This window comes from Nansenia antarctica, assembly GCF_963989245.1.
Source record: "Nansenia antarctica genome assembly, chromosome: 2".
NCBI lineage: Eukaryota > Metazoa > Chordata > Actinopteri > Argentiniformes > Microstomatidae > Nansenia > Nansenia antarctica.
The window spans coordinates 17,578,663-17,595,308 of NC_137675.1; the positions used below are offsets into that span (position 1 = coordinate 17,578,663).

Consider the following 16,646-nt stretch of genomic DNA (forward strand, 5'->3'; position numbering starts at 1 on the left):
GCCGTGACTGAAGAGCTCCGTCTGGATCAGAGTGTCCTACCCCGGACTGGAACAGCTAATGGCAGCCAGACCCTCGGCCTGGAGGTGTTTAGTGTTAGTCAGTTAGTGTTTGTTTGGGGCGCTTTCATTATGTGAGGTGGATATCCTGTACTGAAATTGGTGTGTACGGTTGCGTGGAGGTACGGATGGCATCAATAACGTGGCGCACGCACACGCAGAAGCGCACAAACACACACCTGTTCTGGTAGCTGTAGTAGGTGCCATCCCTGGGTATGGTGCACAGCTGTTTGCCATAACAACAGAGCGTTTGAGGAGAGAACTCGTACTGCAAAAAAAAAGAGAGAGAGAGGGGAAAGTGTTGAATAACGATTCAAAATACAATTCTGGATGAGGGCACAAAACTAACACACACACACCTCTTTGTATTAAGTAAATGGACCACATTAACATCTAACCGATCTATTTTCGACCCCGCAACATCTCCAGCCTCCCAACCTTCCCTGACGTCTCCTCCACCTCACCTTCCTGCCACAGCAGTAGCCCAGACCCTGCATGACGGGGTCGATCTCCGACTCGAACACCTCGGCCAGCTTGGAGCAGTACTTGTAGACGCGCGACGTCTTGCGGTTGTACAGCCAGGCGTTGTTGAACATGATCCACACGTCCTCCACGTACTGCCAGGGCTCCTGGTACTGGCCCGTGTCCAGCTTCCGCTTGATGGTGGACAGGTCGATGGGGTGCTTCACTATGTCATGGTAGTCCTGGAGCAGAGAGCACGGAGGAGATGAGAAGAACCATCGGTCAAATCAACTCTGACAAAGTGTGTTTCAATCCGAGCTGACAAGGACGACAAAAGATCCTACATCCTCAAATACTTAATATAATAATAATAATAATAATAATAATAATAATAATAATAATAATAAGATAATCAGCACATATTATTGTCTCGGTGGGTCTAAAAAGTACAGAACAGAAGTCGAATGATGACCACAAAAGGTAACGTTTCCGTGCTGTGAAGAGGGGCGGGGTGCTCACCGGGATGCCCAGGAGCATGGGGTCTACAGGCTGGCGGAAGGGCAGGGACTCTGGGTCCTGCCTGTACAGAGACTCCAAGGTGGGCATCAACGCCTGCCTCAGCTCCTCAGGCTTGAAGACTGGTAGAGGGAGGGAGAGGAAGGCGAGAGAGGTTAACCATATATATATATATATATTATATATATAATCATTCCGCCCCTCCCTTGTCTTTCCCCTACTTACTTTTCCTCCGCGACTGAGAGGGGGATGAAGATGCTGTGCCGTTGGCTCCACCCTCCTCCTCCTCTTTGGGCTCCGTCTTGACGACTGGCTTCTTCTCCTCCACCTCCATGGGCTCCTGCTTCTCCTCAGGCTCCTCCTTCTTCACCGACGAGGAACTGGAGTCCTCCTCCGTCTGAAGACGGACATTTTTTTTTTATCGACTTATGACCTTTCTTCACATAAATAACCCGTACTGTAGCTCAGACTGGCCTTTCTCAGATCAACACGTGAACGAATGAATTGATTGATTGATTAATTGGATGGACAGATGGATGGAATGAATACACACCTCCATTTTGGGCTCTGTCTTGCCGCCCGTGGACCCAAAGTCCCGCTCCTCGTGCCGGGGCTCGGGCTTGGGCTCCTGGGCTGGCAGGTCGGCGCTGGCGGCCGAGGCCGGGGTGGGCACACGGTTCTCTAGACTGGCACCTGTCTGAGACAGCTGAGAGAGAGGGAGGAGAACAGAGAGCGAGGGAGAGGAAACAGAGGGGGAGAGAGAGAGAGAGGGAAAGAGATGGGTGGAAAAAGAAAGAGAGAGGGTAAAGCAGGTGCTCGGTCGGACAAATCTAATTTTAATCACATCTCGTTCCACAGAAGAGTTGACGGGTCATGCCATGGGAGTTCCGTTAGCGATGAAACACAGGGATGAAACACCCAGATGGCTGCAGGCGGAGCTGTACACAACGTCAATGGAGGAGGAGGAGGAGGAGGAGGAGGAAGGGGTGTGGTCAGACAGGGTGGAGGAGGGTCATGCAGTCTCAGTCTCACCGGCGTGGTGGGAGGCTGGGGCTGCGTCTGCGCCGCGGGGGGCTCCGGCTGGGGCGCCAGGGGGGTGCGCGGCTGAGGCTGGGGCTGAGCCTGGGTGGGGCGGGGCGGGGTGGCCCCCGGGGCCGGCGGGGGGAGGGTGGGGGTGGAGCTTCGGCTGGAGGGCTGGGGGTGCTGGAGCGGCTGCAGGTTAGTGGGCCCCCCAGCCGAAGAGGAAGAGGAGGAGGAGGAAGAGGAGGAGGCGGTGACGGGCGGAGGCGTGGAGCGCAGTGGGGGCTGGGAGGAGAGCTGGGGGCCCAGGGGGCCAAGTGCATTCATGGGGAGGTTAGCGCTCTGCTGCGGCTGCTGTTGCTGGAGAGAGAGACACACACGAAGGCAAGCGCACACACATAAGAAGCACGCACACACAAATATAAGACAAGAACAGAAGACAGGAATATAAGACACACAGAAAGAAGACAAGCAGACAAACAAACAAACACAAAAACAGACAAAACAATAAAGACACAAACATATACCAAACACACAGTGAGACTCGGGTTTTAGATAGAACCTCAAGGTTGGGGTGAGCGGGTGTCAGTTGAGCGTCAGAATGTCTGGTCACTGCATCGTTTTAGTCACATGAAGTCAATTCCCCCCAATGAGTCTCACACTGTCTGATCAAAGGTGGTTCAAGGGGAACGGGCAGGGTTAGTCCTCTTAAGCGGGGTACACACACAAGGATTTTCTGGCCGATTTTGGCCCGATTTTCCCCCTTCCGACCAAAGACAGAAAACGCCCGATTATCAGATGGCTCTAAAGATTTTCCTATAACAAAATCCTGTGGTGTGAGGTGTGTTAAGAGTCAATCTCTCCCGACAACCTGCTCGGGAAATGGTCGTGGCCGGCAATCGTAAATGTCAAATGTGTTCAATACTTACGACCAGAAATCCTAGGGTTGCCAGATTTTTGGGTGGAATTAGCGGTTTTAGACTGTGGTTAGGGTGGAAAATGTCATTCCCATCTGGCAACCCTGCTCGCGAGTCCAACTATGACGTGGATGGAATGTAGCCAATCAAGAAGCGAGCTGACTTCTTCTTTTCGTTATTCTGCACTTTATTTGCCCTGTCGCACATGGTTGTCTCGTACAGGTCAGTCAGGGTACTACGTTAGATAATAATAATAATAATAAATGAGGAGTTCCGGTTGGTCATGTAACGAGACAGACGTGAAAGGAGAGAGCTCCCGAGCTAACTGGACAAAAAAAGTATAAACGCTACAAACTAAGATCCTTAAAACTCTACCGTTAGGTCCGCAAAACACCAATGAGACTCACTCGTGTTTGTTTGTTTCATCGCGCCTCAAGTTGACCGCGTAGTGAATTCATGGTTACACGCAAGACTACTAGAGCCATGGAGAAACTGAGCGAAGAACACCCTGACCTTGTTCTACTAGTTACTAAGCTGGTAAATGACAACGCGGAAAAGATTGCGGAGAAAACGGCGGAGAAAATGGAAAAGAGATTGGATATAATGCTCAACAAGACAATCACCAAGGCAATGGGGGAGAAAGCGGCCGAGTGGGAAGCCAGCGTCCAGAAAGCAGTTTCAGACACCCTACCACCTCTGCTAATTGCCCAGCTGAATCCCATACTGCAATCCCTGGATGCGGTGAAGACCAACGCCACGGCACAGTCGGTGGTACTGAAGGGAATAGAGACGGCCCTGACACAGTGATCGGATTACAACCCTGGAAAAACAAAGCGCCTTACTAACTACCGAAAACGAGCTGCTAAAGATCAAGGTGGAAGACCTGGAATCACGTTCAAGGCAAAATAATCTTCTGGGGGATCCCAGAAGGAGCGGAAAAGGGAAACCCAGTCAAGTTTATGTCAAACTTTTTGTTCGATATTTTGGGTTTGGATTTCTTCCCCACTCCACCCGTTCTGGACAGGGCGCATCGCATTGGGCCCCCACCCGTTCCAACGCCGAACAAGCCTATGCTGCCCAGGGTATTTATTGTCAGGCTTCACTACTACACTGACAAAGACCGCATCTTGAGACGAAGAGGTAGCCTGCTAAAATACCAGGAGCGGAATATCTATTTCTTCCCTGATCTGACAAAAGCAGGCAAGGAGAAGCGAGATGAATTCAAGGACATTAAACAGACCCTCTTTGAAAAATAAAATAAAAATCAAGTTCTCCCTTCTGTACCCAGCCCGCCTCCGAGTTGACTATGATACTGGGAGAAAATACTTTGACACTTCAGCGAGCGCTCAAACTGACTTCAACCAGAGGTACCCGAACGAGGAGGGTCTTGGTTGAGCTCTGATAGCCTGCATTGACTGAGCTGGACACAACGGACCAAGATAGCCTACTTGGTCATTTTGTTTCTTTACTTTTGTCCCAACTACTGTTTATAAATAGCCTATGTTTGTTTTCAACGCAGTTCATTTGTATCATAATAGAAACCCGATTGGGCGCTACAATGCTGATTTGATTTCGGGGTCGAGAGAGGACTGGGGTGGGGGGAGTTGAATATAGCCTACTATTTGAATGTTACAAGCATTAAGTTGATATCTCTTGTTGTCTGTTTTCCTCTCTTTATTACTATTTGAATGTTACAAGCATTAAGTTGATATCTCTTGTTGTCTGTTTTCCTCTCTTTATTATTATTTAGTTGATATTTTTTACTGTTTATTTTCCTCTTTTTATTATTATTTTCCTCGGGAGCCTCTCGGTAAGGAGAGAAGTGTTTCACTACATGCAGCGGAAGAGCTCTATACTAGAGGAGCCCTGCAGTTCCCACCATATGGAAGTGGGAACATTGGGGAGGTGGAGAGGGGGGGTGGGAGGGGGGATGGGTTTGTTATATGTAAGCATACACCATTATCATTCTTCTTTATTTTCATGGAATACTTTCTTTGTTTGCTATTTTGTTTGCCTCTTACCATTTTTTTATTTGTTTCTTCCTTATGTAAGTTATTTCTACACTTCCTTGTCTACATTTCCTTCATTTGTTTTTCACCTCTGTAAGCTATTTCTACATCTCTTTATGTAGGCCTCTTCATCTCTTGCTCAGAGTGCGACACCTAGTGGTTAACCACCTACACATAAAAGGCTTAAATGACCAATCAAGGCTTTTTAAGTACTGCTAGTTCTTCTATCAGATTTTTGAGTTGGAATATTAAGGGAGCTGGACACCAAATAAAAAGATCTAAAGTTCTATCGCATCTTAAACATCTGAAAGCAGATATTGTATTCCTTCAAGAAACTCATATGTTAAATAAAGATCATTTTAGATTACATAAACCATGGGTTGGCCAAATGTTTCATTCCACCTTTAATTCCAAATCAAGGGGTGTGGCTGATCCATAAAAGAATCCAATTCACGGTTACCTCTACAATCCTTGACCCACATGGAAGGTATTTAAGTATTACCGGTTTGCTTTTTCAAACCCCAGTTTTATTGGTAAATGTATACGCCCCACATTTTGATAATCCACATTTTGCTAACAATTTATTGAACAGTCTCCCAAATTGAAATACACACTTGTTGATATTTGGCGGAGATCTCAATTGCGCTATTGATCCACTTCTAGACCGCTCCAACCCAAGAAATATTTCCCCATCTGCAATGTCTAAAATATTTTCAGATTTTATGAAGCGGAAAGGATACATAGATCCATGGAGATGTCACAACCCAAACAATAAGGAATTCTCTTTTTTTTCACACGTACATCATTCCTACTCACGAATTGATTACTTTTTTATTGACTCCAACCTCCTTCCCAATGTATCATCCTCAGAATATCAATCTATAATTATAAGCGACCATGCTCCAGTTACTCTAGACCTATCAATGCCCTCCCACGGTGACGCTCGCCCTCCATGGAAACTCAACCCCCTACTTATGTCGGACAATGCCTTCTGTGACTACATAGCATCCTCCATTGACACGTTTTTATTTTTTAATAAGACTGAAACCACTTCACACTCTTTGATCTGGGAAACAATGAAAGCTTACCTAAGAGGTCAAATTATGTCTTACTCGGCCAAGATAGACAAAGAAAAGAAAGCCCAAAAAAACAGACTGACAAATTCCATTCGCGAACTAGATCGCCGATATGCCACTAACCCTAGGCCAGAGCTATATAAAGAGCGTATGAGCGCACAGACTGAATTCAACCTACTAACATCGAAGCACGAAGAACGCATGCTCCAGCAATCACGGGGGAACTATTATGAATATGATGAGAAAGCAAGCCGCTTACTGGCACACCAGCTGAAAAAGCAAACAGCGTCTCGTCTCGTCTCAAATTAAAGACAACTCAAACAATCTGTTGACTTCCCCCACCGAAATCAATGCTACATTCGAACTATTTTATTAAACTCTATATAAATCTCACTCCCCGACAAATTCTAATAACATGAATAAAACTCCCACCCACATTAACTCAAGCTTCAATCTCTTTACTACTTAAGAAAGACAAAGACCCCACTCAGTGCGGATCTTACAGACCTATATCTCTTTTGAATGTCGATGGAAAGGTGCTGGCAAAGGTGCTCTCAAGTCGAATTGAGACAGTCATTCCTGACATAATCTCTGAAACACAGACCGGTTTTATTAAAGGCCGTTACTCATTTTTTAATATTCAGACTTTAATGAATATTATTTATTCCGATCAATCTTCTAAAGTCCCAGAGATAGTGATATCGTTGGATGCCGAAAAGGCCTTCGATAGAGTAGAGTGGGAATATCTGTTTAGCACACTTAAGATATTCGGCTTTCCCGAAAGTTTCATCGCCTGGATTCGCCTATTGTATACTGACCCCCAATTCTGTGTATGTACCAACAATACTCGATCTAAATACTTCACTCTTTCACGGGGCACTCGCCAGGGGTGCCCTCTGAGTCCCCTTTTATTTGCCATAGCGATTGAACCCCTTTCAATTACTCTACGGACCTCCCCTCTGATGCAAGGTATTAGATGGGGGGACGTAGAACATCGTATCTCGCTTTACGCGGACGACCTTCTACTTTATGTCGGGAACCCTATGGCCAACATCCCCAATATAATTTCTTCTCTCAGTCAGGATTCAAGTATCTTGGTGTAAACATTACCCGTTCATACTCAGCCCTTTTTCCTGAACATTTTGACCAATTAATAACTCAAACTAAAAAAGATCTCCTGAGATGGAACAAGCTTCCTCTAACACTTACAGGTAGGATTAACTCGGTAAAAATGACAATACTCCCCAAATTCCTATATTTATTTCAGTCAATCCCTATATTCTTACCAAAATCGTTTTTTCAAAATCTAAACAAACTGATCTCTTCGTTCATTTGGGCAGACAAGCGGCCAAGAATTAATATAAGGATACTACAGGATCAGAAACAGAATGGCCCCAACTTTTTATACTATTATTGGGCAGCAAACATCCATAAGCTCCTTTACTGGTACCATACCTCAGAGGCCCCATGGTCTGTAATAGAGGAAACATCTTGTACAGGAACCTCGCTATCTGCTCTGCTATGTTCTCCCTATCCCTCTACTCCTGTTTCCCGATACTCAAAGAATCCTATTGTCATAGCTTCTCTGAAAAGTTGGTTCCAATTCCGTTGCTACTTTAAATTCTCCCCCACTTCAACTTTAGGACCAGTCTCCGCAAACCATTTGTTCCCACCATCCACGATAGATACCGCCTTCTCATTATGGAAGAGGAAGGGAATAAGAAATATTAGGGATCTGTACTATGACGGAATTTTCTCCACATTTGAACACTTACTGGACAAATACAATCTGCCACGGCACCATCAATTCCGATACTTCCAGATCCGCAATTTTGTTAAGTCCCAATTCCCAGAATTTCCTTCAGTACCGGCCCTGTCACCATGGGAAGAATTATTCAAACTTAAACCCTCGAACAACTCACTAATTTCTCATATTCATGGTCTTCTTATGACTTTTGGGGAACAAATCCCCCTCAAATCTAGATTAGCCTGGGAAGAGGAGTTGGGAAGGAGTTTCGAGGATGACTGGTGGAGGGAGGCAATTAGTAGCCCCCCCCCAACGGAACCACCCGCCCCCCTAAGAAAGAGGAATTATTACGGATGTAAACACCAAACATAGTAGGCTAAAATATCTGCGTTTTTTTAAACACACCCAACCCGAATCTGGCGAGTGGCAAGCCCATGGGCTCGTTGGTAACATTAGTCCGCCAGTAGTCTCGCATAGTCAAACCTATATCCACACTTCGTTTCGCACTGTGCCGCGCTGGAGAATAATACAAGATTGTGCGCGAGACGATTGTGTGCGCGCGACGCGAGATAGTTTTTGCCGTGTGAGATGTGTGCAGATGAAAGTAAGCAAGTTGAAACGTTAGCAAATATAATTGCTGAGTGTTCTGACTGAGAAAGTTGGTTAAAATTGGTCTTTATTATTGTGACTAGAAAGTGTGTGACTATAGTTCCATAGTGTAAATAGCAGAGCTTAAAGTGGGAAATAATCCTGTGCCTGAAACTTTTTCTTGGGGAGGGGGGTCACAGTTTGAGATATTGGGAGAGCGGGTACAGAAGACAGCTTCTTGTCTCAATGTTTAAATGCATTAATACTATTTTATAGTCAATACAAAATACATGTCTCAATGTTTAAATGCATTAATACTGTTTTATAGTCAATACAAAATATATGTCTCAATGTTAAAATGCATTAATACTGTTTTATACTCAATACAAAATAAAATAATATATTTAGATGTCTTTAAAAGAACAAACTGATTAAATCACTTAAGGCCAAACTGATTGCATCACTTATTAAGCCACTATCACTATAACAATAGATCAATAGATCTACATCAAGTAGAATACTGGCCTGGGTTGCACCAATTTGGCGTAAGTCATTACTAAGTGTAGGCATTTAGTAGTTACTAAACCCCTAGTAGTTACTAGCTAGTTTCAAACTAGTTGTTTACTCATTTCGGTTGCACCACGCCAATCGTTTGTCAATCTTAGCTAGTAAATACTTAGTAATGCGCAAGTTGTTACTAAAAAGACATTGTCACATAAAACGTAGAAGAAGAACATTATAGCCAATCAGCTAGCAAAGCAAAACCCTCAGTTTTTAAATCCTCAATTTTGGCCGCCATTGGCTAAAAGCTGTAATTTGCCTCTACAAGTGTTAATATGTAATTTTATGAAGTTTTAAAATATGTTTTCAGGCGAGAAAGTAACCATATATATTCACAAAATGTGTCCAGTTTATCAAAATAACCCGTTTATATATCTGATCTGACGTTTTTTTCCCCACTTCTGTGGGAAACATAACTAGCAACACGAGTAGAGCTTACCGTCGTTACTTCAGCGGAGATAAAGTAAGGTATCTTAGCTAGCGAAGTTTCCCACAGAAGTGGGGAAAAAAACGTCAGATCAGATATATAAACGGGTTATTTTGATAAACCGGATACATTTTGTGAATATATAAATATGGTTACTTTCTCGCCTGAAAACATATTAAAACTTCATAAAATGACATATTAACACTTGTAGAGCCAAATTACAGCTTTTAGCCAATGGCGGCCAAAATTGAGGATTTAAAAACTGAGGGTTTTGCTTTGCTCGCTGATTGGCTAATGTCTTCTTAGTAACAACTAAGTTATAACTTACACCACCCTAGGGTATGTATAAATATTTAGTAGTTACTAAGCTCTACGTCATAACTAGTGTGCTTGGTGCAACCCATTCAAGTTTAGTAGTGACTAAATCTTGGTTTAGTAAATACTTACGCTATAACTAGGGTTAGTTTGTACTTAGTAAGAGGTGGTGCAACCGACCCCTGATGACTCGTGACCAGTCAAGACCATTGGACTCCAGGATATCTGAGCTCCTGCATGAGGGCTGATGAGTTGGCGATGTTTACTTTCCTGCTGGCTAGGTGTTGTGTTGTTACTTTGGCCAGATCATCATAAAAAAATCGAACAAGGACATTAAGGATTTTGTCCATGTTAAGATTAGTAGCTTCGTCGATATTAATTGAAAACGTTGCTTTTTTAAGCTTTTCACACAGCCGATTTTTCAATTCCGGGACAAAGGCCATGTGTGTTTAAATAGCTGGCGTGCTGATTGGAAACGGACAGCTTTGTCAGTGCATTTTTGTCTTCTGATAGCTTCTTGCACAAATCGACGAGTGGCTGAGCCATTGTGAAAGACAGATCATGTTCAGCTATAAACACGCACACTCGGATCTTTTGCTCGCAAACACGGTCGGTCATTGAAGATGAAGTGGTACCTGTAGTCGTCGCTCCCGGCAAGGTTGTTGTATGAGCAAGGTTTAAGAAACTTGGCTTCCATTTTAATAGACTCTTACTAAAGTTAGCGAGATAGCGGGCTGCTAAAAGCGAACGTCTCTACAAGCTAACATTACACTCATTCAAACTTCTTAAGGCCCGCCCCACTACTCTGCCTCCGATTGGCTAGAAGTCGTTGGTTGGCTTGAGCAATGTGATACCATTGGTAGGCGGAACTGTCTCTTTGCTGAAGATGACTCTTTAAATTACGATGTAAAGAAATAGCATGTGATTTTATTTTATTTTATTGCTCAAAATTCCCCCGCGCCGGAAATCCGGCACCGTGCCGGAGAACTTTAAGCCCTGAAATAGTCAAAGAACTAGCAAGCTAGCTAGCTAGCTCAGAGGTGATGAGATGAGCTAGTCTGCTGCACACTTGCCAGCTAAAGAGCTAACTGGATGCACTTGACTTTATTATTTTAGTTAAAGTAGATATACAATCTTTCTTATTCTGCTAGAATTGGGCTTCATGGTAATACCATAATGGCATATTTACAGTATATGGACAGTGGATTGAAGCATTGGAAATGTCTGTTTTTTTTTTATAGTTGGACATGAATCATGATCTTTTTTCAGGTGAGAGAGTAATGTCAAAATGACTATCTGACTGCATTGCCCACAGCAATCCAAAATCAATTATAATTATGTTATAAATTGATATGGATCAATTTATACCTCTTATTAGATTAGAAATACTCTGGTTGTTATGTTTGCCTTTTGGTTGACAGCAAAAGAGGGAGAGGAGGATAGAGAGATAGAGAAGGAGAGAGAGCAGGATGGTGTCGGCACACCAGAGAGAGAGACAGCAAGAACCAGGTGAGAAAGTGGACAGGTAGTCAAGACCACATAAGTAGCCTTGTGAACCGATGGTTCTGGAGCCTAATGGCCCATAGGGCAGGAGCCTATCTCCTGTTTCCGTAGCGTGAGGCGGCTTGATGTACACCCCTGGACATGACGATGGTATGTCGCAGGGGGGGTCCATGCCACGGTCCATGCCACCCCCCCAAGGCAGCAAACCTAGGGGAAACACTGAACTCCACTACTTCATGTGCAGGACTGGGCCTCATCCAATTCAAGGTGTTCCACTTCCAGAGTAAATTTGTCTTTCTACACTCTGTTTTCCTGTAATTATCAATTATTATTTAATTTTTTACATCTTTGCTCTCACCAACTCATTTTCATTTTTAGACCCCTCTGAACAATCTTTTCTCTTTTTTCTTCTTTCTTTCTTTCCTTCTTTCGTTTTCTCTTTCTCTTTTTCTTTTTTTTCTTTTCTTTTCTTTTTTTCTTCCTGTCTTTACCCCGCAAACCTTTTTTATTATCTTTTCGCTACTACATGATTATTACTATAACTACTGGTAATAACTTACTAGTCTGAACTTGTACAATTATTACACCCCTTTTCAAAAATGTCTTTGAAAGAAGGTATTTAGACTATAATTTGTCTTCGAATAATGTGATATGCTTGCATTGTATGTACTTATGTGTAAAGAAAATAATAAAAAATCTCTATAAAAAAAAAAGATAATAATAATAATAATATTATTATATAATAATAATATTTGTATAGCGCTTGTCCTGCAAACGTTGCGGCTCAAAGTGCTTTAATCATTATATAATCTTAATTTATTTATTTTGTAATTTAAAGGCAATATTAAAAGGATGGGTTCACGCGAGATTTCTGGCTTGGGGAACGAGACTAGAGAGTCTGGAGTCTGTCGTAACGAAAATCTTTATGTCTGTGGGGTGCTGAAATGGGAAAATCAGCGCACACCACACACAATACGATCAAGGCTGTTCAATCCAAGATTTTGTATCTTCATGTGTGGGGTGTGTCTCAGATAAGATTTCGGTTAAGATTTTGAAAATCCTTGTGTGTACCCCGCTTTAGAGACGCCATGTCGGCTTCTCTCTCTCTCTCTCTCTCTCTCTCTCTCTCTCTCGGGGAGTCCTCACCTGCGTGACGGCGGCCTGTGCTGCGGGCTGGCCCAGGCCCGTGTTGACGTTCAGGGCTCCGCTGGCCGGGGGGAACTGGGTCTGGGTCTGGGGCAGGAACTGGGCCTGGGGCTGGTTGGCCGTCTGGCCCACCATGCTGCCCCCGTGGGGCCCCAGCATGCCCTGGGCCTGGGGCATCCGGGAGGGTGACATCCCCATCTGGGAAGAGAGAGAGAGAGAGAGAGAGAGAGAGAGAGAGAGAGAGAGAGAGAGAGAGAGAGAGAGAGAGAGAGAGAGAGAGAGAGAGAGAGAGAGAGAGAGAGAGAGAGAGAGAGAGAGAGAGAGAGAGAGAGAGAGAGAGAGAGAGAGAGAGAGAGAGAGAGAGAGGAGGAGAAGGAGTTACCATGACCACAGGGACAACGTTAGTGTGACAAGAGGGTTGCATAGGAAGGAGAATAGTATTTAAGATAAATATTCTCTCTCTCCCTCTCTCTCTCATGAGAGAAATAATATACGCACTGACATGGTGTGAAATAGTGAGACTTCGACAACCTACTTCATATTGACTATCGATTGATTTATGACGTTTTACATTTCAGAAGGAAGTGAATCACCTAGACATGTATATATGTGTGGTGGCCTGGGAAAACCCGTCGGATGTCGCTGGCGTTCGTTCGTGGCAAAGAGCAAATATAGATGGAAATCGCGATTTTGGCGATTTTGATATTATGTGGTATTCTAGTACTTTGAACTCCATACTACATTATGGTGAATAAACATTTTAAGAAAACAAAAGAGAAAGTACTTATTTTGATGTTTTTGTGGCGGGTAGTTTGCTAGCGAAACAACATCACGTTGAACGTGTCTCATTCTCAGTTAAGCAACGCACGCACACATGAGCGAAAGGAGAGACGATACTTCCACCTGTGTTATTGCCAGTTCACTGATGCTCACAATAAGCATAAAGTAATAAAATCTTAACTAGAAGACACACAAATGGATCTGTCCCTCGCATACCGACGAGGCGAGCAGACTACCACCGCATCACAAGCAGACAAACGAGACCGGCCGATCTGCATAGGCTCCTCCCCCGACCCGGAGGAGAAAGGGGAGGATTTCTCCCCTTTCACTTTTTTTGACATGCTACATTAAAAGGCTCATAACTTTTTAAAATAAAGGGCTATCTCAGTCATTCAACCAGTTATGAATAGCTGAGAACTTCTAATTTATGGAAATATAAAAAAATGAAAATGTCAAAATGCCACCATGTGAAGGGTTTTCCCAGGCCACCACACATATATATCTGGGAGGGTAGGCATAAATAAGCAGCCCGGTTTGGAACAGAAACCCATCCTCCATCTAGCCGGAGCAGGAGATACTGGTGGCCTTCTACCGCGGCGCAGTGGAGAGCATCCTCACCTACGGCATCTGCAACTGGTTCTCCAGCTGCACAACCGCAGAGAGAAATGCGCTACAGAGAGTCGTGAGAACAGCCCAGAAGATCACCGGCGCCCCCCTCCCCTCTCTGGAAGAGCTGTACAACACACGCTGCCTCAGGAAGGCCTCCAAGATCTCCAGAGACCCAACCCACCCTGGGTACGAACACTTTGCCCGGCTGCCCTCGAAAAGGCGGTACAGGACCATGGCCGCAAGGACAAACAGACTGAAGCTCAGCTTCTACCCCAGGGCCATCCAGGCCCTGAACACAGCAAAGACCTAGGTTCTGGGCCCTGGACAGTCTGGACGGATTGATGGCAGCTGCTGGATTGAAAAAATCAGGTGTAGTGCTGAGGCACAAATGTGTACATTTCAAGCCTGCAAACTGCGACACTTTAAATCAGTGGTTCTCAACCTTTTTTGGGCCAGCGCCCCCCTGTCCATTATTCAGGTCTCTTACCGCCCCCCATCAAAAAAAGGCTTATTTTCTTCCCTGAATATTAATGTTGACTAATATTCTGTGTTATATCACAGAACAACAATAACACAGCAGCAATTTCACACATGTCCGGTGCAGAACAAACAGTAGGCTACAAAACTGTACATTACAACTAACATTGTTAGTTTTTTAAGTGTGCTGGTGTTGCATTTCGCCAAATTGCTGTTTTATGATGCTAATATTTATTCATTTTTGATTGGACTTTGGGGGGGGGGGGTGGTGTCACAATATGGCAGCAAACGCTAGGGGGCTATTATTTAAATATATTAAATAGTATTCTATGGTATTATTTTCATAAACTGACCACTTAGTTCGAATTTCTCATATCAAAACATAACAAAGTTCCAAAGTTCAGAGCTCTGCGCTCTGGGAGCGCTCAGAGATGGGTGCTCTGACTGAAAACACGGTTTTGTCCGTAATAACATTGCTGACAGCTGATCAATCGCAAGCAGAGTAGTGGTTTCCTATAGCAACAAAAGACGCTGACAGAGTGCTTATGTGTTCGTTTCCAGGACATCAGAGGAGCAACATATCACAAAAAAGCGATCGTATATTTTAGTTTGTAAAGGTTAAGACGAACACATCGCAATGCTAACCTCAGAATGGCACTAGGGATAACATCCACAACAACACTTAACAGTAATACATTTATGTAATATACTGTAATGAACCTGCGAGGGGAAGGGACATTCGTAGCTTATTTCTCCAGGTTAGATTATTGGTAAGCGACAGAGAACTTTCCGGACTGGTTTATTACAATACGATCGCTTTTTTGAGATAGGTTGTTCCTGCTGTGATGTTCTGGTATGGTGGTATGGTATTAGCACTCATTTTAACTAAATTAAATAAGCTGTATTGAAAGGAAGCGAACGCATAAGCGCAGAGGGTAGTGTGTATACGCGGGGAGGGAGTATTTGGCACGACAGGCTTATGTCACCGGCGGGGACATGGACTCAGTATCAAAACTAACATAAGAAATATTCTCTCTCGCTTATAGCCAACAATTACAATGAGCCTACAAACTGAAACACATGTCACTCAAGCATAGCCTACAAGGAAAACACTCATAGAAATTAAACAAGACCGTAAATTAAACAACACCTTATCGCTGTCAGATGAGCAACACAAATTAAATAGCCTATTCCTCATAAATCTTCGCCAACTGGCTAAATCCAAAGACAATCAACTATTTACAGTTATATAGCCTATTCCACTCCTATCCGTGTTCATTTGCGGGTGCTATGCAAGAAAAGGATGGCAAGGGTTGAAACATGACATTACAGATGGGATGAACCGGGGTTCTTTCTATCGTCGACTAGCATAGTATTGCAATTTCTGCACTGTACATGAACTGTCAAGATTCTTCTACAATGCAGCTTACCCAAACACATTGGAAACTATCAAAAGCTCTGCCTTTGCTAGCTGAGTTTTTAGCTTCATCTTCTTGTTGACACTCTCACTTTAAAAAAAATGTGGGCGCTGCGCTACGTGTGTCTGCGTCACAGAGCCCGGCCAAGTTCAGAACACTGCGCTCAGAGATGGGTGCTCTGACTGAAAAGACGGTTTGTCCGAGCGAAATGACCGTTCGTGCATTTACGAACGTACCCGTAATAACACTGCTGACAGCTGTTTTTCATGAGAAAAATACTTAATGCGCGAACGCCCCCCAAGAACACCTCAACGCCCCCCTTTTAAAAATATCTGTTCCAGCGCCCCCCGATGTTGTCTGAACGCCCCCGTTGAGAAACGATGCTTTAAATGAATGTGCAATAACACTATGTGCAATATGACAACCCTAGTCGTTTTATCTGTACAGTATAGTATAGTGGATAGTGTACATAGCCTTTATTTATGTAAACCAGCTCCTTTCCCTTCATGTTTTTTTAGTTTTTCCTTTTCTTTCCTAGCACCAGGGGAGCCACCCCTCCCAAATTTCGTTGTTTGGTACCTGTACTATAGCAATGACAATAAAGACCATTCATTCATTCATTCATAGCCATTCAAGAGGGAAGGATGACAGAACAGAGACAACCGACACACACACATCATACCGTCACGATTTGAACCCGTCCTTACAAAAAAAAGCGCCGTTTGAATGACTCACTCCGCCGCCGGCGCTGAGGAGCGGCTGTTTAAAAACGGGAGCCCGTCAATTACCACGAGAGCTCTCGACCCCGCCGCGGTCGTCCACGGTGCTCTGACTCAAACCCAGCGGCTGTTGTTGAAAACTCCAATTAATTGGCACATTAGGGGTGACATGTGACCCCCCCCCCACACACACACACATCCCCCCCCCTGCATTCCACGCCTGAGTTTCATTCGAGAGCTGTTTGTTCGGCGGCAGGATTGGTAACGAGCACTCAGTGTGAGAGCTCTCTGCGGCGGGA

General features: G+C 44.2%; 1 protein-coding gene across 1 annotated transcript in view; it reads right to left on the reverse strand.

Moving 5' to 3' along the window:
* The window catches only part of crebbpa (CREB binding lysine acetyltransferase a), a gene marked incomplete at its 5' end in the record, with an annotated part of 56,828 nt that overhangs the window by 13,127 nt on the left and 27,055 nt on the right, over window positions 1-16,646 (reverse strand). Inside the window, 7 exons of the mRNA XM_080523782.1 lie at window positions 237-325; window positions 522-761; window positions 1,039-1,157; window positions 1,261-1,432; window positions 1,589-1,741; window positions 2,068-2,409; window positions 12,345-12,542. Of these exons, the coding sequence (XP_080379908.1) occupies window positions 237-325; window positions 522-761; window positions 1,039-1,157; window positions 1,261-1,432; window positions 1,589-1,741; window positions 2,068-2,409; window positions 12,345-12,542 (1,313 nt within the window). The remainder of the gene's footprint in view (window positions 1-236; window positions 326-521; window positions 762-1,038; window positions 1,158-1,260; window positions 1,433-1,588; window positions 1,742-2,067; window positions 2,410-12,344; window positions 12,543-16,646) is intronic.